This window comes from Ranitomeya imitator, chromosome 3 (genome assembly GCF_032444005.1).
Source record: "Ranitomeya imitator isolate aRanImi1 chromosome 3, aRanImi1.pri, whole genome shotgun sequence".
Taxonomy (NCBI): domain Eukaryota; kingdom Metazoa; phylum Chordata; class Amphibia; order Anura; family Dendrobatidae; genus Ranitomeya; species Ranitomeya imitator.
This window is the reverse complement of record NC_091284.1, coordinates 738,318,684-738,345,349: the sequence shown is the minus strand read 5'-3', so window position 1 is coordinate 738,345,349 and position 26,666 is coordinate 738,318,684. Positions and strand designations below refer to the sequence as shown.

The following is a 26,666-nucleotide window of genomic DNA, read 5'->3' as shown; positions in this document are numbered from 1 at the left end:
CGTGCATTAGCAGCGCTCTTGCCGAAAGCAGTTTTAACCCTGTGGACGCCAGCAGGGGACGTGACAGACATCAGAATGTGAGTATGTAGTTTTTTTTTTTTTTACTTTTACAATGGTAACCAGGGTAAATATCGGGTTACTAAGTGCGGCCCTGCACTTAGTAACACGATGGTTACCCAGGTGCTGCAGGGGGACTTCGGCATTGTTGAAGACAGTTTCAACGATGCGATGCTGAAGTAGTTCCCCTGATTATTGGTCGCTGGAGAGAGCTCTCTGTGTGACAGCTCCCTAGCGACCACACAACGGCTTACCAACGATCACGGCCAGGTCGTATCGCTGGTCATGATCATTGGCAAGTCGTTTAGTGTGACTAAAGCTTTACTCTGAAGGCCTCCTACACCAATGAAATCCATTGTCTGAACCCACTGACTTATTCAGGATCAGCCAGCAATCCCCTGACAGATTACAGGGTGAAATGAGAATTGGTGGTTCGAATTACTTTTGTTTGGCAGGAGAGGAACTATTGCCAGATAGATGATGGCTGTTAGAGGGCATGGGAACACTAAGGGTACCGTCACACACTGCCATTTCGATCGCTACGACGGTACGGTTCGTGACGTTCCAGCGATATCGTTACGATATCGCTGTGTCTGACACGCAGCAGCGATCAGGGATCCTGCTGAGAATCGTACGTCGTAGCAGATCGTTTAGAACTTTCTTTCGTCGCTGGATCTCCCGCTGGCATCGCTAGATCGGTGTGTGTGACACCGATCTAGCGAAGCGATCTAGCGATGCGTTCGCTTGTAACCAGGGTAAACATCGGGTTACTAAGCGCAGGGCTGCGCTTAGTAACCCGATGTTTACCCTGGTTACAAGCGTAAAACTAAAAAAACAAACAGCACATACTTACATTCTGGTGTCCGTCAGGTCCTTTGCCGTCTGCTTCCCACACTCAGTGACTGCTGGCCGTAAAGTGAAAGCAGAGCACAGCGGTGACGTCACCGCTGTGCTGTGCTTTCACTTTACGGCCGGCAGTCAGTGAGTGTGGGAAGTAGACGGCAAGGGACCTGACGGACACCGGAATGTAAGTATGTGCTGTTTGTTTTTTTAGTTTTACGCTTGTAACCAGGGTAAACATCGGGTTACTAAGCGCGGTCCTGCGCTTAGTAACCCGATGTTTACCCTGGTTACCTGGGTACCTCTGCATCGTTGGTCGCTGGAGAGCTGTCTGTGTGACAGCTCCCCAGCGACCACACTATTTACCTACGATCACGGCCAGGTCATATCGCTGGTCGTGATCGTAGGTAAATCGTATAGTGTGACGGTACCCTTAGACAAGTGTGTGTGGAGAGATCGTTTGACCTAAAGCTAGCTAATCTGTATGGTCAAATAGATAAAGGTGCGATGTGCTTCTACATGACTGACAGATCTCTCCCCTTCCCCCCCTCCCTCTCCTGGCTCCTCAGTTTGTTTGTTTTTTCTTTTCTCCAAAACCTAGCATCGTTTCAGAGTAGGGGTACAGTCAGCCATATTACTTTTGTGCAGGATCACATTGCAGCCCTTGGCTGGTGGTTGAGTTCTCCTGACCAGAGTGACAGCTGCATAGAAATACATGTCCCGCTCACATCAGGAGAGCCGACTGTCAATCCAAGGATTATGATGTGATCCTGCTTACAAGTAATACAGATTTCTGCCTGCACCCTTAAGTGTACATGGCTGCCCCTGTTTTTTTGCAGCATGAATTAGATGACTGATTCCTTTGATAAACTTGCACCTTTTGGCTCTTACAGGCAGTTTTCCTGCACATTGCTGGCTTCGGGATGAGATTTCCTGAACTTCCCATGAGAATGAACTGCTGACTGATTCTTGGGTAGCTGGTACCGTATATACCCGAGTATAAGCCGACCCGAGTATAAGCTGACCCCCCCCCCCCTAATTTTGCCACAAAAAACTGGGAAAACTTATTGACTCGAGTATAAGCCTAGGGTGGAAATGCAGCATTTACCGGTGAATTTCAAAAATAAAAATAGATCATTATTGCCCCATAGCTCTGCCATATAGTGCTCTGCACAGTTCATATTTCCCCATAGCTCTGCCATATAGTGCTCTGCACCGTTCATATTGCCCCATATCTGCCCCATATAGTGCTACACCGTTCATATTGCCCCATATAGTGCTCTGCACTGTTCATATTGCCTCATATCTGCCCCATATAGTGCTCTGCACCGTTCATATTGCCCCATATCTGCTCCATATAGCGCTCTGCACCGTTCATATTGCCCCATATAGTGCTCTGCACTGTTCATATTGCCCCATATCTGCCCCATATAGTGCTCTGCACCGTTCATATTGCCCCATATCTGCTCCATATAGCGCTCTGCACCGTTCATATTGCCCCATATCTGCTCCATATAGCGCTCTGCACCGTTCATATTGCCCCATATCTGCCCCATATAGTGCTCTGCACCGTTCATATTGCCCCATATCTGCTCCATATAGCGCTCTGCACCGTTCATATTGCCCCATATAGTGCTCTGCACTGTTCATATTGCCCCATATCTGCCCCATATAGTGCTCTGCACCGTTCATACTGCCCCATAGATGCTTGGTATAAATCTGTGCCGCCGCTGCTGCTGCTGCAATAAAAAAAAAAAGCCATACTCACCTTTCTTGATTGCAGCTCCCAGCGTCCGGTCCCGGCGTCTCTCTGCTCTGACTGATTAGGCAGAGGGCGCCGCGCACACTATATGCGTCATCGCGCCCTCTGACCTGAACAGTCAGAGCGCAGACGCCGGGAAGATGGAGCGGCGCCCGGCGGCTGGAACGCGGACAGGTGAATAATTACATACTTACCTGGTCCTGACGTCCGGCTCCCCCTGCCGTCCCACGGTCTTCTGTGCCGCAGCCTCTTCCTCTATCAGCGGTCACTGGCACCGCTGATTAGAGAAATGAATAGGCGGCTCCACCCCTATGGGAGGTGGAGCTGCTTATTCATTTCTCTAATGAGCGGTCCCACGTGACCGCTGAAGAGGGGAAGAAGCTGCAGCACAGAAGACCGTGGGACGGCAGGGGGAGCGCCAGGATCGCTGGACTAGGTAAGTATACCTCAGCGCCCTCTCCCCCTCACCCGCCGACCCCACCGCTACCGTGGCTCGAGTATAAGCCGAGAGGGGCACTTTCAGCTCAAAAATTTGGGCTGAAAATCTCGGCTTATACTCGAGTATATACGGTAATTCTTATCTGTGTTTAGGAGCTTGGCTACTTTAATTTTGATGTGCTGATAAACTCTGGTGTGGTCTGAAAACAAAAATCTGCAGAAGAGCTGAGAGAGTAACTAACAAGCTTCCTGTTAGTGATCTCACTAACTCAATATCATTCTACAGCCAGCAAACTGCAGGAAAGTCTGTGAAAGCCAAGCCTTGCAACATTTTAATGAAGCCACAATGCAAAAATGTTTGCCGTCACACATACCTAAAATTAAAGAAAATACCACATACCATATTAAAAAAAAAAACTCTGCTTGCAATAGCAAGCAATCTCAGTTACTATTGATGTAAAAATAGTTACGCATTGCGTAACAAAAGCCACTTTTCTCTTCGCCACAACAGCACCCACTTGAGAGAGGGGATCCGCCCCTAGGAACAGGAAACCCTATGGAGAGATAAAAGGGGCGGTCCCCCTCGCTCCCACAGTTGGTTTCCTGTTCCTACGGGAGACACCTGGAGAGAAGAGGATGCCCAGCCTGGATGCCGCTTACGCAGTTTACCTTTAGTGGGACGGCAAGGGCTCCAGAGCTGGAAGCGGCGTCGGAGGTCCTGTGACAGCTTCCCCCCTTTTCTGGCAGGTACCGTGAGGCCAGGTCCGGGGAGTTGCCTGGCTCACGGAAGTCCATCCAGCCGACCTGCAGGGACCAGATCGCTGCGGTAAGAGGATCCTGTGACGCCATCTTCGGTGGCGTGCAAGCAGCGTGTGGCCCGGTATATCGTCCCCCGGAAGTATTACCACAACTTCCGGGGTGATACAGGAGGAGGAACGGCGCCTGCGCGAACGCTGGTGGAGGCGCAGGCGCGTACAGCATAGCCGCAACCCGGATGCAGTGGTCACTTCTGGGTGCGGCAGGAAGATGGCGGCCCCCATTACAAAAGGACGCTGGCGCTGATACCCGGCGTTCATCATGGCATCTCCCCAGGACACAGCGTTGGCTTCATCCGAAGTCACCGCTATTACGCCTGGTAGCCAGACAAGCAGCAGCTGCAGATCTTCAAAGAACACCAGGGAAAAGAGGTCGGACCGGTCGGCTCTGCCATCTGTGCCTCCGTCTCCTCCTCATCAGCCGGTACTGTGACAACAGCTTCAGTGGGGTGAGTGTCTGTCTACCCTATTAGGCTGATTATACTTCCCTCTTTATCTAATTCCGTAGGCAAAAAGAACAGGGAAGTCCAAACATAAGCAATGTGCTTTGTTCTCAGCCGCTCCCGGATAGTTATTTAAAGAAGCTGTGCCAGTCATGCATCGAATCCACCTTACGTGAGGAGTCTTCAGTAAGGTCGGAGGATATAAGGAGTATGATTAGAGAAGAATTACGAGCCTTTCGAAGCTCGGACAAAATTCCTGAGGGTAGGAAAAGATATAATTCTCCTAGGTCTGAACAATCTTCTGATATTGAAGGTAAAGATTCGGAGGGTTCCCAAGAGTTTATTTCCTCAGAAGGCGTGCAGGATACATGCTTTCCCACACAGTATTGACAATTTAGTCAAATCAGTATGTAACACCATGGGTATTGAAGATACGAAAACCCTTAACGCCACAGGACGTGATGTTTGCTGGCCAGTCTGAAAGAAAAAGACCTTCTTTTCCAGTAATTCCAGCAATAAAAAAATCTAGTAAAAAAAAAATGGGAAAGCCAGGGACAAAGAGGGTTGCCGTCTTTGTCAAAAAGACTATCCCTTTAACGACGAAGATTTCTTCACATGGTCAACAGCCCCAAAGGTAGATGCGGCAGTGGCATCCACTTCTAGAAAATCTTTACTGCCCGTAGAAGATTTGGGTTCTTTGCAAGACCCGCTTGACCGGAAAGCTGATTCCCTTTTAAAAAGGGCATGGGAATCCTGTACAGAAGCTTTCAGACCGGCTATTTCGGCTAAATGCACTGCTAGGTCCATACTAGTCTGGTTGAATGATTTAGAAGGATTGAAAGGTGGCCTTTCCCAGGATAAACTCACTTCTTCCATACCATTGATAAGAGGAGCTACTGCCTTTTTAGCGGATTCTTCAGCTGATTCTATACGATTAGCAGCCAAATCGGCAGGTCTGACCAACGCGGCTCGCCGCGCTTTGTGGCTAAAGGGGTGGAAAGGTGATCCCCAAACTAAGTCTAAATTGTGTGGTCTTCCATGCCAGGGTGAGTACCTATTTGGTACTAAGATGGATGAAATACAGGTCCTTCTCAAAAAATTAGCATATAGTGTTAAATTTCATTATTTACCATAATGTAATGATTACAATTAAACTTTCATATATTATAGATTCATTATCCACCAACTGAAATTTGTCAGGTCTTTTATTGTTTTAATACTGATGATTTTGGCATACAACTCCTGATAACCCAAAAAACCTGTCTCAATAAATTAGCATATCAAGAAAAGGTTCTCTAAACGACCTATTACCCTAATCTTCTGAATCAACTAATTAACTCTAAACACATGCAAAAGATACCTGAGGCTTTTAAAAACTCCCTGCCTGGTTCATTACTCAAAACCCCCATCATGGGTAAGACTAGCGACCTGACAGATGTCAAGAAGGCCATCATTGACACCCTCAAGCAAGAGGGTAAGACCCAGAAAGAAATTTCTCAACAAATAGGCTGTTCCCAGAGTGCTGTATCAAGGCACCTCAATGGTAAGTCTGTTGGAAGGAAACAATGTGGCAGAAAACGCTGTACAACGAGAAGAGGAGACCGGACCCTGAGGAAGATTGTGGAGAAGGACCGATTCCAGACCTTGGGGAACCTGAGGAAGCAGTGGACTGAGTCTGGTGTGGAAACATCCAGAGCCACCGTGCACAGGCGTGTGCAGGAAATGGGCTACAGGTGCCGCATTCCCCAGGTAAAGCCACTTTTGAACCATAAACAGCGGCAGAGGCGCCTGACCTGGGCTACAGAGAAGCAGCACTGGACTGTTGCTAAGTGGTCCCAAGTACTTTTTTCTGATGAAAGCAAATTTTGCATGTCATTCGGAAATCAAGGTGCCAGAGTCTGGAGGAAGACTGGGGAGAAGGAAATGCCAAAATGCCTGAAGTCCAGTGTCAAGTACCCACAGTCAGTGATGGTGTGGGGTGCCATGTCAGCTGCTGGTGTTGGTCCACTGTGTTTCATCAAGGGCAGGGTCAATGCAGCTAGCTATCAGGAGATTTTGGAGCACTTCATGCTTCCATCGGCTGAAATGCTTTATGGAGATGAAGATTTCATTTTTCAGCACGACCTGGCACCTGCTCACAGTGCCAAAACCACTGGTAAATGGTTTACTGACCATGGTATTACTGTGCTCAATTGGCCTGCCAACTCTCCTGACCTGAACCCCATAGAGAATCTGTGGGATATTGTGAAGAGAAAGTTGAGAGACGCAAGACCCAACACTCTGGATGAGCTTAAGGCCGCTATTGAAGCATCCTGGGCCTCCATAACATCTCAGCAGTGTCACAGGCTGATTGCCTCCATGCCACGCCGCATTGAAGCAGTCATTTCTGCCAAAGGATTCCCGACCAAGTATTGAGTGCATAACTGAACATTATTATTTGTTGGTTTTTTGTTTATTAAAAAACACTTTTATTTGATTGGATGGGTGAAATATGCTAATTTATTGAGACAGGTTTTTTGGGTTATCAGGAGTTGTATGCCAAAATCATCAGTATTAAAACAATAAAAGACCTGACAAATTTCAGTTGGTGGATAATGAATCTATAATATATGAAAGTTTAATTGTAATCATTACATTATGGTAAATAATTAAATTTAACACTATATGCTAATTTTTTGAGAAGGACCTGTACTTACCAAAGCGGGTGAGAGGAAGGGGTTCCCCAATAATACTTATCTTCCATCCTATAGGAGAGCGTTCCGAAAGCCCATGTTTAACAGAAGATGGGACTATGAAAACCAGGACCGCTGGGCTAATAAAGACTTTAAACAAAAAGGCGCTTTTTTCGGAAAACGCCCTTTTAAACCTGAGGATAAACCCCGTTAGGACAGATCTACCCGTTGGTGGTAGGTTGTCTTTCTTCTCTACACAATGGCTGGCAATGACTTCCAATCCATGGGCAACTAGCCTTATAACTACGGGTCTAAAATTAAAATTTTACCAGAGTCCCTCCGGACTCATTTTTATTGACTTCCTTAAGGTCTCAATCATAACAAGAGGCCTTGGAGCAGGAAATAATAAATCTCCTGTCCAAAGGAGTATTAGTGGAAGTCCCTTTTCATCAAAAAGGAAGGGGTTTTTATTCCCCTTTATTTTCGATTTCGAAACCAGACGGATCATTTAGAACAATAATTAACCTTAGGAGACTAAACGTCTTCTTAGAGAACCAAACTTTTAAAATGGAATCTATACGGTCAACTTTAAAGCTTGCTTCCCCATTGCTTTATGGCAGTTCTTGACCTTAAAGATGCATATTACCATCTTCCAATCTTCATTGAACATCAACAATATCTACGGGTGGCAGTTATGAAGAAAGGTCAAATACGGCATTATCAATATACAGCGATGCCCTTTGGACTATCAATAGCCCCTAGAGTCTTCACAAAATTAATGTCAGAGGTAATGTCATATTTGAGGTTAAAAGACACCCTCATAATACCATATTTAGATGACCTTTTGATAGTGGGGAACTCCCTTTCTCAATGCCATCATCGTTTATTTGATTCAGTTTCGTCCCTGCAGGAATTAGGGTGGTTAGTAAACTGGGAAAAATCCAGATTGTCCCTCACAACTCATCAAACATTTCTAGGACTTATTCTAGATTCTATAAATCAAAGGTGCTTTCTTCCCGAATCTAAACAAATGGCAATTATAAACAAGGTACATTCGGTGATTAATAACCCCCTAATTTCCCTAAGAGAAGGTATGTCCCTTCTTGGTTCTTTCACATCATGTATTCCAGCTGTTCCATGGGCCCAATTCCATAGTAGGAAATTACAGTATACAATACTACAAGAGGAATAAAGATTACAGGGCCGGTTAGATAGTCTATTTTCTTTACCAACAGAAGTGTTACAATCTCTTACCTGGTGGTTAGATCGAAATCATTTTACCAGTGGGGTTCTCTGGGCGGTTAAACCTTCAAAAACTATCTTCACTGATGCCAGTCCTAGTGGTTGGGGAGCACACTTAGGAGATCAAATAGTGCAAGGTCTGTGGTCTCTTGGAGAATCGGATGATTCTTCTAATAAAAAAGAGCTGAAGGCTATCCATCATGCCTTATCTAAATTCCTTCCGCAGCTACACGGAACGCATACAAGAATCCTTTCAGACAACATGACAGCGGTTGCATACATAAACCAAGGGGGAACAAGATCAGAAGCTCTCATGTCTATAGCCGACGACATTCTAGCCATAGCAGAGGAGCACCTTCAATCCCTATCAGCACTGCATGTGAGAGGAATCGACAATTCAAAGGCAGATTTCCTCAGCCGCCACACCCTCCACCAAGGAGAGTGGGTTCTCAGTCGTCGTATCTTTTTCATGATAGTGAAAAAATGGGGCACTCCCGAGAGACCTTTTTGCGACAAGACACAACAGGCAAGTCGAAAAGTTTGCTTCATTGTTCCGATCCGACAATCCAGATATCTTCGACGCCCTACAAGTTCCATGGGCATTCCGGAAAGCATATGCCTTTCCCCCGTTGAAACTACTTCCAACGGTGATCAGGAAGATAAGGGAGGACAGAGCAAACGTGATCTTAGTAGCTCCGTTTTGGCCCAAGAGGCCATGGTTTTCCTGGCTGAGAGCCATGTCAATCTCAGACCCATGGATCCTCCCGGAGGATCGGGATCTTGTTTTCCAGGGCCCCTTCAACCACCCTCATGTGAAGGGTCTATGGTTGACAGCCTGGAATTTGAGAGGCAGCTGCTAAAGATGAGAGGTTTTTCAAACAAAGTAATTGACACTCTGCTATTAAGTAGAAAAAAATCCACTACCTCCATCTATGTAAGAGTGTGGAAAAAATTTCTAAACCTCTACTCAACGGCCCTGTCAAATGAAATTCATATTCCTATGATTTTAGAATTTCTTCAAAAAGGGCACGATTTAGGTCTGGCAGTCAGTACCTTAAAAGTACACATTTCTGCGCATGGTGCTTTATATGGTCACGATATTGCAGGTAACAAGTGGGTAGCCAGGTTTGTTGCAGCTTGCCAGAGGTCAGACAGTTCAAATTCCCCACGTACCACCTTGGGATGTTAATTTAGTCCTCAAAGCTCTAACAGACCACCCTTTTGAGCCACTACATTCAGCTCACATAAAACATGTCTCCCTCAAGACAGCTCTTCTTGTCGCCTTAGTATCAGCAAGAAGAGTAAGTGACATACAGGCACTATCGATAGATCCTCTTATGTCAATATTTCCAGATAGTTGTCCTAAAGACAGACCATTCCTACTTACCCAAAGTATGCACTAAATTTCACAGATCGCAAGAAATTTTCCTTCCTTCTGATAACCCTACAAATCAGGAAGAACAAAAGTACCACACATTAGATGTGAGGAGAGCCATAATAGCCTATTTAGATAGAACTAGTGCCTGGAGGAAGAGCAGGGCTCTCTTTATTTCCTTCCAGGGTCATAGAAAAGGAGCTGGAATCACGAAGGGTACTTTATCTCGGTGGATTCGGGATGCAATATGTCTGGCCTATTCATCCAAAGGGGAGAATCCACCTGAGACCGTAAAAGCACATTCCACCCGGGCGATAGCATCATCCTGGGCTGAACAAGCGGAGGTTCCAATAGAACTGATATGTAAGGCCGCAACCTGGTCTTCTCCTACTACCTTCTATAATCACTATAGATTGGACTTGTCTTCCTCATCTGACTTGTCCCCCTTTTATCTCTCCATAGGGTTTCCTGTTCCTAGGGGCAGATCCCCTCTCTCAAGTGGGTGCTGTCGTGGCTCTATAAAAGAGCATTACCGGTACGTAATCCGGTGTTTTTAAAACAAAAATGTAACATTCTGAAGCATTTTAACCCCTAAAATATATAAAAAAAACTTGTTTTAATTGTACTGACCTGGTCACTTTTACTGCAGCGTATGCAACATAGCCAAAACCCAAAATTGTGCAGGAGAGGGGGTTCATGTCACTATACTTAAAAGTTTGTAAGCTAAAATTCTGCCTGCTAAAAGCAAACCTTCACATATGGCAAGAAAAAATGAAGGCAGATGAGAAAGTGCTTAAACAAAAAATGGCTGGGTTAAACAGTTTACTTCAGCAGCTCACGGCTCTACAGTCTACTGACTTTCTGCTTGCTGGGGATGAGGTGTGAGTTTGTTTGCTTCAGCTATTAAGTGTACACTAGTATCACTATATAGTTACATAAAAAGATAACATTCATATGGCCAAGGAAAGCGAGAGCTGCCGTGAAGGGTCCAAGGTATTGTGATTTTGCAGAACTGATAAAAGCAGCTTGATTAGGAGCTGACTAGGAGTAGCTGAGGCTACATTCACATGCCCAGTAGTGATCAGTTAAGGCCCCTTCACACTTAGCGACGCTGCAGCGATACCGACAACGATCCGGATCGCTGCAGCGTCGCTGTTTGGTCGCTGGAGAGCTGTCACACAGACCGCTCTCCAGCGACCAACGATGCCGGTAACCAGGGTAAATATCGGGTAACTAAGCGCAGGGCCGCGCTTAGTAACCAGATGTTTACCCTGGTTACCATGCTAAAAGTAAAAAAAAAAAAACACTACATACTTACCTACCGCTGTCTGTCCTCCAGCGCTGTGCTCTGCACTCCTCCTGTACTGGCTGTGAGCCGGAAAGCAGATGCCGATCCAGCGATGTCAGCAGGGAGTCCAGCGACTAAATAAAGTTCTGGACTTTATTCAGCGACCAACGATCTCCCAGCAGGGGCCTGATCGTTGGTCGCTGTCACACATAACGATTTCATTAACGATATCGTTGCTACGTCACAAATGGCAACGATATCGTTAACAATATCGTTATGTGAGAAGGTACCTTTAGAATGGATCCAGCAGCAATCTGTGAACAAAAGTTGTGCGGACACCACTAGTCCTTTTTTTTTTTTTTTGTAATTTAACTGATCCCTACTGCATTTTTTTTTTCAACACTGACGTCTATGCTAATTAACAGATCTGTTTTCCTTTCATTTATAACTGGTCCTTTTTTTTTTTTTTTGCTTGCCATATCCAGTAAGCAAAAAATTGGTTTCTGGATTCGGTAAGCAAAAAACTGAACCATTACAAATGAGAAAAATGGATGACTGTTTAGCAGATCTGCTATTGGATCTGTTCAAGCTGATCAGTACTCGACATGTGAACATGGCCTAACTGCTGTATAGAAATCAATGGGTAAGAGGGCTCACTGGGATCTTGGGCATTAACTTATTCTTAGAAAGTTAGTACTGTGCTTACTTGGCCAGTGTTGGAAACAACAAGCTGTACTCTGTAAGATAAAGGCTCACAGCAGCGTGGCAACAAATATTCAAAGCAAGTCATTTGCAAACTTGCTTACGGTCATGCTGTCTAACTGAAGCAATTATAAGCTATGGGTTGGAAACTGGTAGTATTAAGCTTTTCTTGTGTGCATAGTTTTGAGGGCTTTATCTGCTTTGGTAAAGTTGTCCATATTTTCTAGATTGTATGTGGCTACAGTCACACCATGGGGCTGACTGATCAAGGGTATCTCTACTCCTGGGGAGCCAACACAAATGGCCAATTGGGTATCGGTAACAAAAGCAACCAGCTTTCTCCAGTAAGAGTGGAGACGAATGAAAGGTATAGTATACTGGAGCACATGTTCTTGTCCACACCTTTAGAGGACCTGTCGCAATGTCAAGTGAGCAGTTTTTCTTATAATATTCACGCTACTCACGGAGGTGTTGGCCCCTTTATATAGTGCACATTTCTAGGGTCTTTTTAAGGGGGCATGCCTCACAGGGTAATGAAGATCAGACACCTTCGTAAGGATCATAAATGGCACTAAATAAAAACTTATATCCCTACAACTGTATGGCAAAATTGTGTACAAACGAAAACCCAAATACTAAAGGGAGTAGTGGGAATAAAAGCAAGAACTGGCCACTTTTGACCTGCTAAGTCTTCTTTGAAGACCTGCCTTTTATTGGCAAACTTTTAAATTCATTTTTCACTTAAGATTGATACAAAAAGAAATGTAGTCTTATGCTCAATAAAACATACTATCCATAGTATGTGCCATACTATCTTGGCACATAGGTTCTAAGTGGCAATATGGAACTAAGTGAAGCTCTCACCCAGCCGGGCAAAACTCACAGCTGGGGACTGCATCCTTCAGCTGTTACTGTTGGCAAGGCTGCTCATCAAGAGTAAAGGGGTCCACCGACTTGTTTGTGTTTTATTAATTTTCTAAAAAAAAAATCTGTGTGGGGTTTTCCCCATTTTTGACAACCAGCCTTGCTAAAGCACAGCGTGGCAAACACTGCATGTTCCGGCCTACATTTAAGTGAAGGGTTTGGTGGGTCCAGGTACTGTTCTGGTACCCAAACTTTTTGTAACTGTTTGGCCGAACCTGCCGGACCCAAACATCCAGGTGTTTGCCCATCTCTAGCGTGCACATGTGCTTGGTTAGTAGTAACTTTGTGCTGACAAACTCCCTGTAAAGTGACATAATTCAAATACCTATTTAAGAATACTGTAGAACTACATTCTTATGTTAATACTTTCTTGATGGAGCAAATAAGTCTTGTGTATTTTTTTTTTTTTTTCAGAATAGTGGAGATTGCTGCCTGTCACTCATCTCACACTTCATCTGCCAAGTCACAAAGTGGCCAAGTTTACATGTGGGGTCCATGTCGTGGCCAGATTATCCTCGCTCCTCATCTCACAAACTTTACTTGTACAGACGATGTGTTTGCTTGTTTTTCAAACCCACCAGTCATGTGGCGTGTGCTTTCTGTAGGTATGTCATGGCTGTGCTAAAGGTTAGACTTGACAATTTGTAACTGTACTTGGACATTTCCTCATATTGTAAGCTTGCAAGTAAGACCCTCATGCCTCTTTTATCTGATATTTTTTGTAAGACATTACATAGGTCTCCCCTGTTTTGTAAATTTGTTGAATGTCTTTGCTTCATAAACAAAAATGATTTACCAGTTTTTTTGCTGACCAGACTGGCATCTAGATAACTTATCATTTGGTGAGATCTTCATTTGTCACTTTTTATAATAAAACTGAATTCCCGTTTATGTGCGCTGTTTTCTCATCAGAACTCCGTTATTTGCTATGATAATGGCAATTAGTGTGCTCATTAGATTTGCTGTTTAATAAGGTATTACTTTTATTCATAATGTTAAATCTAGAACCTGAAGACTTTCTAACAGTCGCTGAGTCACTGAAGAGGGAGTTTGATAGTGAAGAAACAGCAGACTTGAAGTTCCGTTTGGAAGGAAAAGATATTCATGTCCATAAAGCAGTCTTAAAAATAAGGTGAAGTTTACATGGATCTAACATGGAGACCATGTGGTGAGGTCGGGGCTATGTGCGATCTGTCGAGTTCTACCACTCTGAAATCCCGAATACAGGCACACTTGATGAATGTCGATAAATGACGTGCTCTTGTTCTGTCATCACTATTACTGCTTTATAATTGTCACTGTGCAACTAAATGCTTATTCTCTACTAAGATTTCTTGGAAGATAATTCTTAGAATTGTCCTTGAGTCCTTTCTACAAGCCACCATTAATGCCCATGTCATGGCTGGGCTTCTTCCACATTACTGGATTATGTGAATGACTGGCTTTTCTCTTTACAGATGTGAACACTTCCGTACAATGTTCCAATCTCATTGGAATGAAAACTCCAAAGAAGTCATAGAAATTAACCAGTTTTCCTACCCAGTATACTATGCTTTCTTACAGTACTTGTACACAGATGCAGTGGACCTGCCGCCAGAAGATGCTATAGGTATAAAATGGCTTAAAGGACAGATCCGGGCCAAACATATACTGCACTTGGTTGATCTTGGTAATGATCAGCGGTGCCTTTGTGAATGCAGTCACATGCTATGCGTGGCCATAACTCTTGCTCATCAGCAGCGCACAAATCTGCGGGTAACTAAAGAAAAAGCTGACATGTTTCTAGCTTGCTGGGCCTTGAAATGTTTTTTTCAGAGCTGCCAACAGCCATAACTGAGTGTGTGACGTTGTGCCTACAGATACCTGCTATAGGAATAGTGCACTATTCCTAGCAATCATGCATGCATCTCGGCAGTGCTCAGAATGCTGAGCGGTGTATAAAACTGCCCACTGCGGAGTTCCCTTTAAACATTGCATAAATCATTGATTTATTGGGTTTGTCATATTGAAAATAATGGCATGGCAGCCTGCTCTATTACAGGGGTGCAGATTTATGAATCCACCCAGTGCACGCACTGTGTGCTGCAAGGATTTGCCAGTTTCTATGCTAGGACCTGAGTATGTGTGCATTATATACCCCTGGCCAGAGCAGTCTAATGAATGCAGCCTCGCTCCATACACTTGTGTAGAGCAAGGCCGAGCCCAACTAGTGGCTGACTAGGAGGCACAGCTGTGGTCCATACAGGTGTATGGAACGAGGCCACACCTCCTGGAAGGGCCCTGGCCGGGAGTATGTATAGCTCGTACATGCCCATGGGTCCTGGCTCAGGCTGGCGAATGTCTGCAGTGCAGTGTGGGCACTGGGGGATTCATAATAAACTTGGAATGGACAACCCTTTTAATCTTTTAATGGTGTGTGTATATCTTGCCCTAGATTCGCAGCACAAGTTAGTTCATACAGTCCAATTACTGTTAGTCTATCAATTTTCATAAATGGGAAGTAATGTCGGATAAAATGCCAAGTGCAGTGTCTTGTATACATTGGGCTGGTACAAAGCTAATGTTATACATTTCTGCGCTTTACATTCAGGACTATTAGATCTTGCAACATCCTACTGTGAAAACAGATTAAAGAAACTGTGCCAGCATATCATCAAGAGAGGGATAACGGTGGAAAACGCCTTCCTATTACACTCTGCTGCAGTCCGGTATGAGGCAAAGGTAAATCCCCAGTTATCTGTATAGAGCCCCCTGTTTTCTGAGGACGAGTATTATGGCCAATCCTGGTTTTGTGCTGTGGTCAAGGTATGATGGGTCTACAGGATTATGAAAACATGCCTGCAAAAAATGAGTACAAACACACTACCTGTAGACGTTGTATGTTTTTTTTTTTTTTTCTTAGGTAAAAATTTTTTATTTGACTTTGTAGTTTTATTTAGAAAAAAAAAATTCAAGGCAGTTCATTTCTTAAGCATGTGAGCAACATTTCCCGGAGACATAGAACAGGAGAACCCATTACAAAACAGAATCCACCAAGCATCACCTTATGCCCAGTTAACTAAATCTCAGACAAGATGGATATTAAGTAGTTTCATGACGGATGGGAAACATACACTTTTTTTTTTTTTTCTATAATCTCTCATTTGTGGAGGAAACCACACTGTAAACATTTCACATCTACGTCTCCTAAACTAATAACTTGTCACCCAATTAGCGATATATGTAGCTCAGAAGTGCACAACCTTTTAAGGTCAGAGTGCCAAACTTTGTGATTGTAGGTACCACTACCAAGGGCCTCAGAAAATGTAGGAGTATTTGGATATTGACAAGGAAAGTAAATCCAGCTTCCAGGAACATTAAGGGCTGAAAACAATCGCAAGTAGTCATTGCAATGATTAAGAACATCAGCGTCTGAAATGCATTGGCTTTTACAGTGACTGTGTAGTTGCAGTTTGTTTTAACGTTTCTCTAAACTTTTTAGATGTTAATGGTAGCTGGATTTACTTGCCTTGTTCCTTTGCTCCTGTTACACCAATTGTTACATGCCTGCTGACTTTCTTCTCTGGTTTATATTTTGATATGAGGAATATATCAACAGTGCTATATGCCATAATCTAGTACGTTGGGGTTCCATATCTGGAACGTCTACTGTAGACAGGTTTCTCTTCTCAAACTTCTTGGCAGTAAATAAAGCGATCAAGATGACCATACACTGAGTGCAACAGTTCCTGTAGTTTGAGTTGCTGAGCTCTGAGGATTTGATGGGACCACAAAGAATGGCATTGTGGGCTACATGTGTCCCGCAGAGTGTAGGTTTTGCAGCCGTGATGTAATTTATATGTAAATTGCTATTCCACATACATCCTGTATTCTAGGCTACTCCCTTTGCCCATCATTGTATAAATCCTTCCAAATCTGGTATCCAAGAAACTTCTGGAGGGAAGGGCAGGTATCATCCCTCCCAGATGGCATCAGATGAGACTAGTAGTCTTGTGACCGCTTGCACTGGGGAGTCATTGGCATGATTTGGCAATCTGCAGTCAGTGACTGACTTCTCATACATCTAGAAAACCCCTTTAAAGTTCGCCTATGAATTGATTTTTTTTTTTTTTTTCCAGGATTTGGAAGATTTCTGCTTCAAATTTTGTGTCAATCATCTAACAGGAGTAACGCAAACTATGGCTTTTTGGCAAATGGATGGCATGCTGCTTAAGGACTTTATTGTGAAGGCCGGACAATGTGGGGGATTTAAGAACTGACATTATTGGTTCTGTATAGGCCATATTTCTATATTTTTAATTCAAAGTTGGGCATTAATTTAATTGTATCCAAAATAATTGAGTAGCACAAGTATGTTAACTATTTAAATGAAGGATCAAACTAAAACTTGCATTTTAGGATTTTTTTTTTTGTATATAGCTTACTGTAGATGTGTAGAAATGTAGAATGGCCATTTTAATTTTATCCGAAGTACCTACTGAATGTGGCACAGGCTGCAGATATGGTCTTGTTCAGTTCATTGAACGTTAACTTTAAAAGTAATCTGACTAGAATTGGGCAAAAGGATTCAAACTACAATCTGGTGTTCAGTCTTTCAGGGTAGGATTTTTTATTTTTCCCTTTGACAAACTTGTGTCTGGAATCCTGGGTGCCTCTGCTTAAAGCGGACATGACATTGTGGAGGCCTGTTAATCACAGGTACCCAGGATGCCGGACTGAGGATTGCTGACGTCGTAAATGCTGCCCAGGTCCAGCTGAAACAATGGCCAAACTGGATGTATTTATATATTTTTGCTCCTTTAGTTCTGACAATCTTTTGTATTGAGACAGTATTTTATCTTCTATCTTAATACTTGCACTTAAGATTTGAAATGTCTAAACCATTTAAGGCACTACAGCAAAAACTTCATTGCATCATATATAGCACATGGCATTATCTTACAGAATCCCTTCTAAGCCATCTATATGTACATGCAGGTAATGGAAAGCTGAATAACCTGATGCCTTCATATCTCTGACCCAATGTCTCATTGCACAGATATCCATATTTTTCTTATATCTAAATGAGCTGTTAAGATCTATGGGTGGATCATAGATCTCCCTGAGAATCTGCCTCCAGAGATTATTTTAAATAAGTGTCATTAGCAGAGATGTGTCCAGCCCAAAGGAAAACATGATTTTCTCAAATACGACATCTAATCAGATATCAAATGATCATTTTATTCATCTTGCTATGACCTGTATACCCGTATAGATGGCTTAGGAAGGTTAATCTTACTGACCGATTCCCTTAATCATTAGATCTGAAAAATAGGCTGTAAGACATCATGGAATTAGAATGGTCAATTTTGAGTAGGCAGATCTAGTGGAAATGGTCACTTCCACTTTTCCCTGCAATTTTTATTTTGTAATGCTTTTGTTTTGTTTGCTTTTCATGTTTGTATTATATTTCACTATTACGGCATATTAAAGTGCCTGTACTTGTACAGTACTCAGTTATTTGTAGAATTACTGTATAAATTTTTAATAAAGCATTGTCTGATATTAATCCAAAAAGTATCCAATAAGTGACTTTATAGTCCTATAAATACAAGGTAAGAACAGTTTGTTTTTTTGAATCGTACAAATGTTCAAGACTTCAAGATATTTAACAGAATAAAAATGGAACATAGGATCAATAATGCTGAAACAGTAACCGGTGGGAGTGTAACCTTAAACACCAATGTCTCCCTGCACGATCACATGCATTGAAATCATGCAAAATAAGAGACCTATGTACAGAGAAGATTATACAGTATAAAAAGTCTAAACACCAATGTTAAAATGCCAGGTATGTCATGTAAAGAAAACATTGCAAGAAGAATAACTTGTTGTCAGTCTTTGTACAGATCATTAATTTCATTGTGAAACCTACTGAACTTTTTTTTTTTTTTTTGCTTTTTTGTTTTTTTTTTGGGGGGGGAATTAAAATGTAGCTGTGCAAGTGTGAACACTCTTATAATTGGAGACGTGGTCATCTTCAGAATTGGACAGTTTTTATCTATTACTTTGGGCATACAGGTACTTGGTTAAACCAGTCTTGCCTGTATGCCTCAGAGCTCCGGTGTAGACATTGAGAAATTGACTTACAACCTTTTGTTAAGGATTTCTTACAGGCTCTGGCGCCTGCAGAGAAGATCAGTTCAAACCCTGCCCATACAAGGGTGGACAGGGTTTGCAAAACCGCACAATTTCACAGCGCATAGGTGGGATTACTGTGGCAGCATACAGAACAAAGCGGCAACACTCACCGGTCCAGGTGTGGTCTGAATCCTTTATTTAGAAAATACAAAAAGACACCGTCATCTTCACGGCTCGGGACAACAAGCAGGGAAGGAGGTGAGCAGGATGTGACGATGGCCTTTTCGTGCTGACAATAGCGCTTCCACGTGGAGACCCATGGAAGCGCTATTATTGGCGCGAAATGGCCATCGTCACATCCTGCTCACCTCCTTCCCTGCTTGTTGTCCCGAGCCGTGAAGATGACTGTCTTTTTGTATTTTCTAAATAAAGGATTCAAACCACACCTGGACCGGTGAGTGTTGCCGCTTTGTTCTGTATGCTGCCATTGGTTTTGAACCTGTTTTCATGCGAGCACCTCGACCTGGATATCGGGCTCCTGTGCAATATAATATGCTTTGAATTAACCGCGGCTGATCCTGGACACTCTTGCAGCTGTGCGGCTTTACTGCTTCTAGATGGACAGGTGGGATTACTATGCCCACCAGGTCAGTATGATGATGATTGGAGGGTGGTGATTATACATGAAGTCAGTAGGCAGTGATTTCTTCCAGTCAGGCATGGAGCCTGGAAGAAATCTTTAACATAGAAGATTGTAAATCAACTTCTCAATGTCTACACCACAGCTCTGAGGCTGCTTACAGGTCAGACTGGTTTATCCATTCAAATACCTGTATGCCCATAGTAATAAAGAAAAATCATCCAGGGGGTGACAGATTACTTTTTAATTACAGTGGTAGTAGTCTGTACACGGCTGCCATCATTAATGGTGATTCTGATTAACCACATATAAAGTTTAGCGGTTCTAGAGGGATTTTCCAGACATTTTGTTTGAAAGTTTTTTACAGACAATGGCTTTTGCAATAACATTCGACAGGGACATTCTTTTGGTGTTGTATAAGCCATTCAACTAAATGGCTTATAAAAGGTACAAAAAACCTTCTGGGGCACTAGATATACAATGAACAATTATAGATGGACATATAGTGGCTTAAATGTGGCACATGTGTCCTAAAACTGGCCATCACTCAAACTGATTAAGTCAAGAGTACTGCAAAAAATAAGTTTAAGAAGTTTCCAGCAAGTACTGGCTGTAATGGGAAGTACACAATCTTCCAATCGCCTATATTCTTATGGCTGGCCTGTGGGGTAGGGTGTCAAGAGGAAGACTTTTCTTAAAGAAAACCATTCAAGCTCGGCTAGGTTTTGACAACTGCATAATGTCAGGCAAAAGCATGTGACGAAACATGTTCTGGTCTGATGATCAAGGTTGAACTTTTTGGCCATAATGCTAAAAGGTATATTTGGTGCAAAGTCAACACTTCATCACCAAAAATGTGTACCCACAGTGAAGCAACTTGTTTACCCAGGGCTTTAGTCCAGGAGGAGGGAATTATGAACAGTACGAAACATCAGTCACTTTTGCAACAAAACATTCAGTACTCTGCTAAAACGCAGGCCATATCCCTAAGTATACCTCCAAATCAACAATAGGTTTGCCAGATCAATGTTTTGGAATGGCCCAGACTTGAATGCAATTGAAAATCTGTGGGTGCCCTGAAGTCCTTGCAACCAGACAAATTTAGAGTGCTACTGCCAGGAAGAGGGCAAAGACTCCCAATTCTAGCTGTGCCATGCTGATGGCCTCCTACTCCAGACTGAGGTATGATTTAGAATTTATTAAATCATTCAAGTATTCGTTTTAAGGGCGTGCATATTTATGCAACCACATTAATTTTTGGGTGAAAAACAAATAGAGAAATTATCACCTCATTGGGGTACACAGGAACCATGGGTGTATGCTGCTGCCACTAGGAGGCTGACACTATGCAAATAAAGTTGGCTCCTCCTTTGCAGTGTACACCCCACCAACTGGAAGTAGGATATTCAGTTTAGCTTAGTGTCAGTAGGAGGTGGACACAGGTCTTTCATTAGACCCATATCTACCTCAATGTGCATCGTTTCCTTTCAGGTACCACGGAGGGATACAGGGTGAACAGTTACACCTGTACTCCCACAAAGAGACTGAGTACGGCGTGTACTGCCACCCCGTATCCTCATACGTCTGGTCGGCAGGACCCCAGCCCCTAACACAGAAGCGTGTTGAGGTGATTCGTACCAGGGCCTGCCTCCGTCTCCCACCCATTCGCCCACCAGAGCCTGTCAGTCTGAGGAGACGAGGACGTCCCACATCGCAGGATTTAAGACGTCTGATCCATGCTGGACGGGGAGGTACTTTTCTTTCTTCCCAGGGTCCAGCGAAGTCAGAAAGAAGATAAGAAGAAAGAGGTCCTGACCTTCTCCCTTTATTTCTTAAATACCTGCGGCTCCCCCTTAAGCCATCCATTCTGAAGCTTTAAGGAGCTTTTAGCTTCGGCAGCCTTCCCTGCCTTTTCTGACGGTAGCGGGGGCACCAGGTATCCCACCGCTGCGTTTTGAGGCCCCTGTGTCCCCACGCTCCAGCGGTCCTTTGCCACAAATCTAGGTCCCGGCTTTCCTCGGGCCTGTACACAAACACGGCACTCAGTCAATAGGTGAGAGGCTGGTGCTCAAGTAGGATATCCAACCCACGAATCAATATATAACAAAAACTTGGCACTCAAATAAGTTATGAAGTGGTAATTTGTTGATTTTTTTTATTTATTTTTTTTTATTGTACATCCAGACACAGATTCAACAGATGCTGTTAAACGTTTTCGGTCCCAATGGACCTTCCTCAGAACAATTCCATTTTATCTGATACAGAAATATCAAGAGAGAATACAGAACAAATATTTTGTCTCTGCCTGGTGTCACAGTACAATTGCAATATCACATATAACATCAAAAGGAAAACAAAGTGTCTCAATAAACAAATAAAAGTATATACAAAGGTTACATAAGGAGTATATAGAAAATACGAGGGGCGATCCAAAAGTAATGATCGGTTATTTCTATTGCACACAGAAATTAAAATAAAATGTTTTCTTCTCTCTTAGGTACCCACTAGTCCAGGAAAAAAAAAAATCACTTAAATAGACCATGATTCCCGGGAGCTACATTCATTTGAATATGAACTGCCGAGGAGTGAACATCAAAATGGAAAAAAACGAGCTCAGAGCTGTCATCAAATACCTCTGCTTGAAAAAAATGACTACCAAAGACATACACAGCGACTTGGTGGAAACATTGGGGGACTCTTCTCCTCCATATTCCACAGTTGCATGCTGGGCCAAGGAATTTAAGCTGGGAAGAACATCGACGGAAGATGAACATCGTCAAGGATGCCCATCCACGTCCCTCAATGAAGAAAACGTGAAAAAAGTTGAAGTTGTATTGGCAGATCGAAGAGTGACTATCAGGCATGTAGCTGAGGTCCCAGGGATCTCATATGGCAGTATTCAAAGAATCCTTGCAAAAGAATTGCATATGAGAAAGGTCTCCGCGCGTTGGGTGCCAAAAATGTTAACTGACGAGCAAAAGAAGAAACGAGTTGACATTTCAATAGCAAATCTCAAAGTTCCTAGCAGACAAGGAAAATTTTTTTTGTCACGTTTTTTGACCATGGACAAGACCTGGATCCACCACTTTGATCCCGAAACTAAACAACAATCGATGACGTGGAAACGAGCCGACGAACCAACGCCGAAGAAATTCAGTGTCAAGCTCAGCAGGGAAGGTTATGGCGTCCGTTTTTTGGGACGATGAAGGAATTATTATGGTGGACTATTTGGAGAAGGGAGCCACTATTACGGGCTCCTACTACGCAGAACAAATAAGAAGATTGTGGGAGGCTATCAAGGAGAAAAGGCGCGGCAAACTGCGGGCTGGAGTGCTGTTTCACCAAGATAACGGGCCGGCTCACAAAGCTGCAGTTGCCATGGCTACCATTCAAGAAGCGGGCTTTGAACTGGTGGAACACCCCCCCCTATTGGCCAGATCTAGCCCCCAGTGACTTCTTTCTCTTTCCTCGACTCAAGGAACACCTCCGGGGCAAGAAATTTGATGACAATAGCGACGTGATAACCGCTGTTGGGGATTTTTTTGAGGGTCAAGATCAAGAATTTTTTTCTAAGGGAATTCTAAGTTTAGAAAAGAGATGGACTAAATGTATAGACTTGATAGGAGACTATGTAAAAAAATAAAAAAAATTTTTGACTATATTCATCGTGTTTAGTATTGATTATCATTACTTTTGGATCGCCCCTCGTATATGCGGGCACTACTGCAGTGGTCGAATCTATCCAGGGGGTAAGTATCCTGTATAGACTTAGAAAAAGAAAGAGTTGCGCTATGCAATAAAAGGTTATATGTGCTCCTGGGGGAAAAAAAAGGAAGGTGGAGCTCCCACGTGGGTTGGAGTTGAGGTGACGATGGAGTTCATCCTTATAAGTACATAAGAAGTGCTAGTGCTCAGTGAAACGTGCCTGAAGAAAAAAGCATATATAGTGTTGAGACGCACACAATCAACAACCAATGGCTATAACAGTAGATGGAAAATAATAAAACCCAGTGGAGGTGTTAACAGCCTAATTAGGAGTAGTATGGTGCTGTATGCTACATGGGTAATGAGGCATATATAGGTTCACCTGGTGTTGCCGAGTAAAACAAAGTAGGAGGCGAAAAAACACCTTACTGGAGTAATGCTGTGGGGTGGTACTGTAAGGGGAAAAAAATTAGGATGGTGTAAGTACTAGGAGAAAACACTGAAAGGACGCTAGGGAAAGAGGCGCTTACCAATATGCTGGTGCGAGGGCTCCTAGGCAAACTTGATTTGCTATGGAAGGCTGTGGCCCAAACTCTACATGGTGAAGAGGCAGAATGTCAAAAAAAAAAAAAAAATGCTTGCACTCACTATCAATGTAGTGAGTGTGACTGCTGCAGGATAATGAGAGAAGAGCTTACCGGTCAGAAGAGAAGCAGCGAGAGCGACGGGTTGATAAAGGGGATCGTGCATCACGTGACGCCGCACTTCCTTGCGGTCATGTGAGCGGGGAGCTGTGCACTGAGATCTCGGCTCTGTAATGGACATGTTAAGTCCTGGCAACCTGCCCACAGTGCGAAGTTACCTAACAGCGGGGAGCTGTGTACTAAGACAGCGGCTACGTAGTGGACATTTTCAGTCCTGGGGGCCTGCCCATAGTGGGAAATAACTAAGAAACCCCGGGGAGGGGTAAAAATGTTTAATAAGTTTGCGCACCGGATCCTAGGGGTGTGATATGTAAAGCACTAAACAAATGGGTGGAGTACATATAGTGCCAAGATGTGAATGCGTGATTGAGGGGAGGCACTGGGTGTGAAATGATAATACAAACTATAGCGACTAATATACTATACCGTGTAAAGCACGGAGTGCCAAGAGAGACATATAGTGGAAGATCAACGATTCTAGAAAAATAAAGAGAATGGGATAATTTTACAGCAATCAAATGACCATATGCATTTAAAAGTATACATTAAGAGAAAATACATTTAAAGGAAGCTGGACATATCGTAGTCCCTGTTCAGGCCTTTTGGTTCCAAAGTTTGTAGGGTGAAAATCCAATATGCTTCACCTTTCTTGAGCAGCTTGATCCTACTCTGCCCCCTCCTGCCTTGGTCAACTTGTTCCAAGACCTGGAAACGTAATTGGGCAATACCATGGCCCATGGTCCGAAAATGGTAAGGGAGGGGCAGATGATCCCTGTTGCATCGTATATTGGACTTATGCTGAGAAATTCGATCACGTATGGCTTGGGTAGTCTCTCCAACATATGCCAGGCCACAGGGGCATTTGATGATGTAAATTACATAGGGGGAATTACAGGTGAAAAAGCCTCGTAATGGGATGCCCTTACCAGTATGTGGATGAAAAACCAAGTTCCCTTTCTGATCATTATTGCACTGCAGACAATTTAAACCGGGAAAAGTTTCCTGTTTTTGAGTTTGTAAAAATGTCTGTCTGGGCACCCTGATACTGGAGCCTACATCAGCCCTCACCAACTTGTCCTTAATGTTGGTGGGGCGCCGATAGCAAGGCAGGAAAGGCTGCTGAAACTCTGGGACCTTAGGGTAACTTTTTGTCAGAATGTTCCAATGTCGGTGGATCGAGGCCTGAACCTGCCTTGAACATGGGTGGTAAGTATTCACGAAAGGAATTTGCGGTGTCAAGGTTTTGGGCTTAGGGACTGAATGCCTAGCCTGTGCGACCAGATTCTTTGGGTACCCCTTTGGGAGAATTTCTCCTCCATTTCATTTAGTCTCTGGTTTCGGACATTATCATCAGTCACTATCCTTTTGACCCTCTGAAATTGAGATGTTGGAATGGATTTCTTTATAGCCGTGGGATGAAAGCTGGTATATTGAAGGAGGCTATTTCCATTGACCTACACACCAAGTCCACTGATAGAAAGTGTACCATCCGTATTTTTGTGAATTCTGGTGTCTAGGAAACTGATGTTATTGGTACTGTGTTGTAACGTAAATTTTAGTTCTGGTCTAATGTTATTGATGTGGGTATCAAACAGGAGAAGTGTTTCAAGTGACCCATCCCATAGACAAAAAATATCGTCTATAAATCTGTGCCATAGTTTACAGTGTCTCTGAAAGAGGAGATGGGTAAATATGAAGTCTTCCTCAAATGCTGCCATATAGGCCACCGCATAGGGTGGCGCAACATTAGAGCCCATAGCGGTCCCTTGTCGCTGGATGTAAAATGTATCTTGAAATAGGAAGTAATTCTCCCTAAGGACTAAACCCAGAATGTCAGAGCAAAATTGCCTAACCTTGGGATCCACATTAGCTCCTATCAGTAGTCTATCCGTGGCATCCATTCCTCTGGTGTGTGTAATAGACGTGTATAGACTACTAACGTCCCAGGTGACCAATATTGTGGATGTAGGTAATGGGCCTAAAGATTTAATTAATTTCAAAAATTCATTAGTGTCAAGCAGGAAAGACTTTGTTTGTTGGATAAGTGGCGTTAGGATTTTCTCTAGTGTGATGGCCAAAGGTGAGAGAATAGTCAGTTGACGCAACTATGGGACGGCCCAGTGGTTTTTGCAAATTTTTATGTATCTTTGGAAGTACATAGAAAACTGGTATTATGGGATCTGTTTTTATAAGATAATCTCTGTTTTTTGTCTATAGTGCCTATCTCAAAATGATGGTTAGCAACTGACATAATTTTGGTGGCTATGTTACCTGTTGGATTGTGAGAAATTGGTTCGTAGACCTGAGTGTCACTTAATTGTTTCTGAATCTCAGACATATAGTATGTGCTGTCCATCACAACTCTAGCTCCGCCTTTTTCGGCGGGTTTTATGACTAAAGTTTTATCAGTGGACAGTTTCTCTAACGCCAGTTTTTCCATTTGTGCTAAATTAGTAGTATGGTGAAATTTTCCTTGATTGACCTCACGGTTGAATGTCTCAATGTCCCTTTCTACCAGAGCAAGGAAAGTTTCTATGGGGGGATTACTTTTTGGTGGCATAAAGATGCTAGGCATCCGTAGGCCCGGTTCCTTTAATTGTAAAGGGGCTGGATAGTTATGACTCACTGTTGTAACTGGGATACCCTGGAAGTGTGCCTTAAGCCTAAGATTAGTCTAAGTTGAGTTAAAAAAAAAATTGAACTTGTATGATGGACAAAAAGAAAGGCCTTTTTGTAGTAGTGAGAGTTGATTGGAATCTAGGTTTTTAGAGGAAATGTTAACAACTAAGGGAATTTGCCTACCTGTGACCTGGTGGTTACTTGTGTCCTGGTTTCCGCAGCGCCACTAACCCCCCCCCCCCCCCCCCCCCCGCCTCATCTTTCTTTGGACCGGCCTCTGTTGACCCCTAAAAAAGGGGCTGTGGTGGAAGGATTCGCTG

The 26,666-nt window shown here is 43.4% G+C and overlaps 1 protein-coding gene across 2 annotated transcripts in view; it reads left to right on the top strand.

Annotated features, from left to right (window-relative positions):
- The window catches only part of RCBTB1 (RCC1 and BTB domain containing protein 1), a 49,012-nt gene extending 30,898 nt beyond the window's left edge, over window positions 1-18,114 (top strand). For both annotated transcript variants that reach the window (XM_069758864.1, XM_069758863.1), the window contains 6 exons: window positions 11,862-12,001; window positions 12,973-13,163; window positions 13,564-13,690; window positions 14,016-14,167; window positions 15,149-15,279; window positions 16,677-18,114. In XM_069758864.1, the coding sequence (XP_069614965.1) occupies window positions 11,862-12,001; window positions 12,973-13,163; window positions 13,564-13,690; window positions 14,016-14,167; window positions 15,149-15,279; window positions 16,677-16,817 (882 nt within the window). In that variant the 3' untranslated portion in view covers window positions 16,818-18,114. The remainder of the gene's footprint in view (window positions 1-11,861; window positions 12,002-12,972; window positions 13,164-13,563; window positions 13,691-14,015; window positions 14,168-15,148; window positions 15,280-16,676) is intronic.
- Window positions 18,115-26,666: the final 8,552 nt, after the last annotated feature.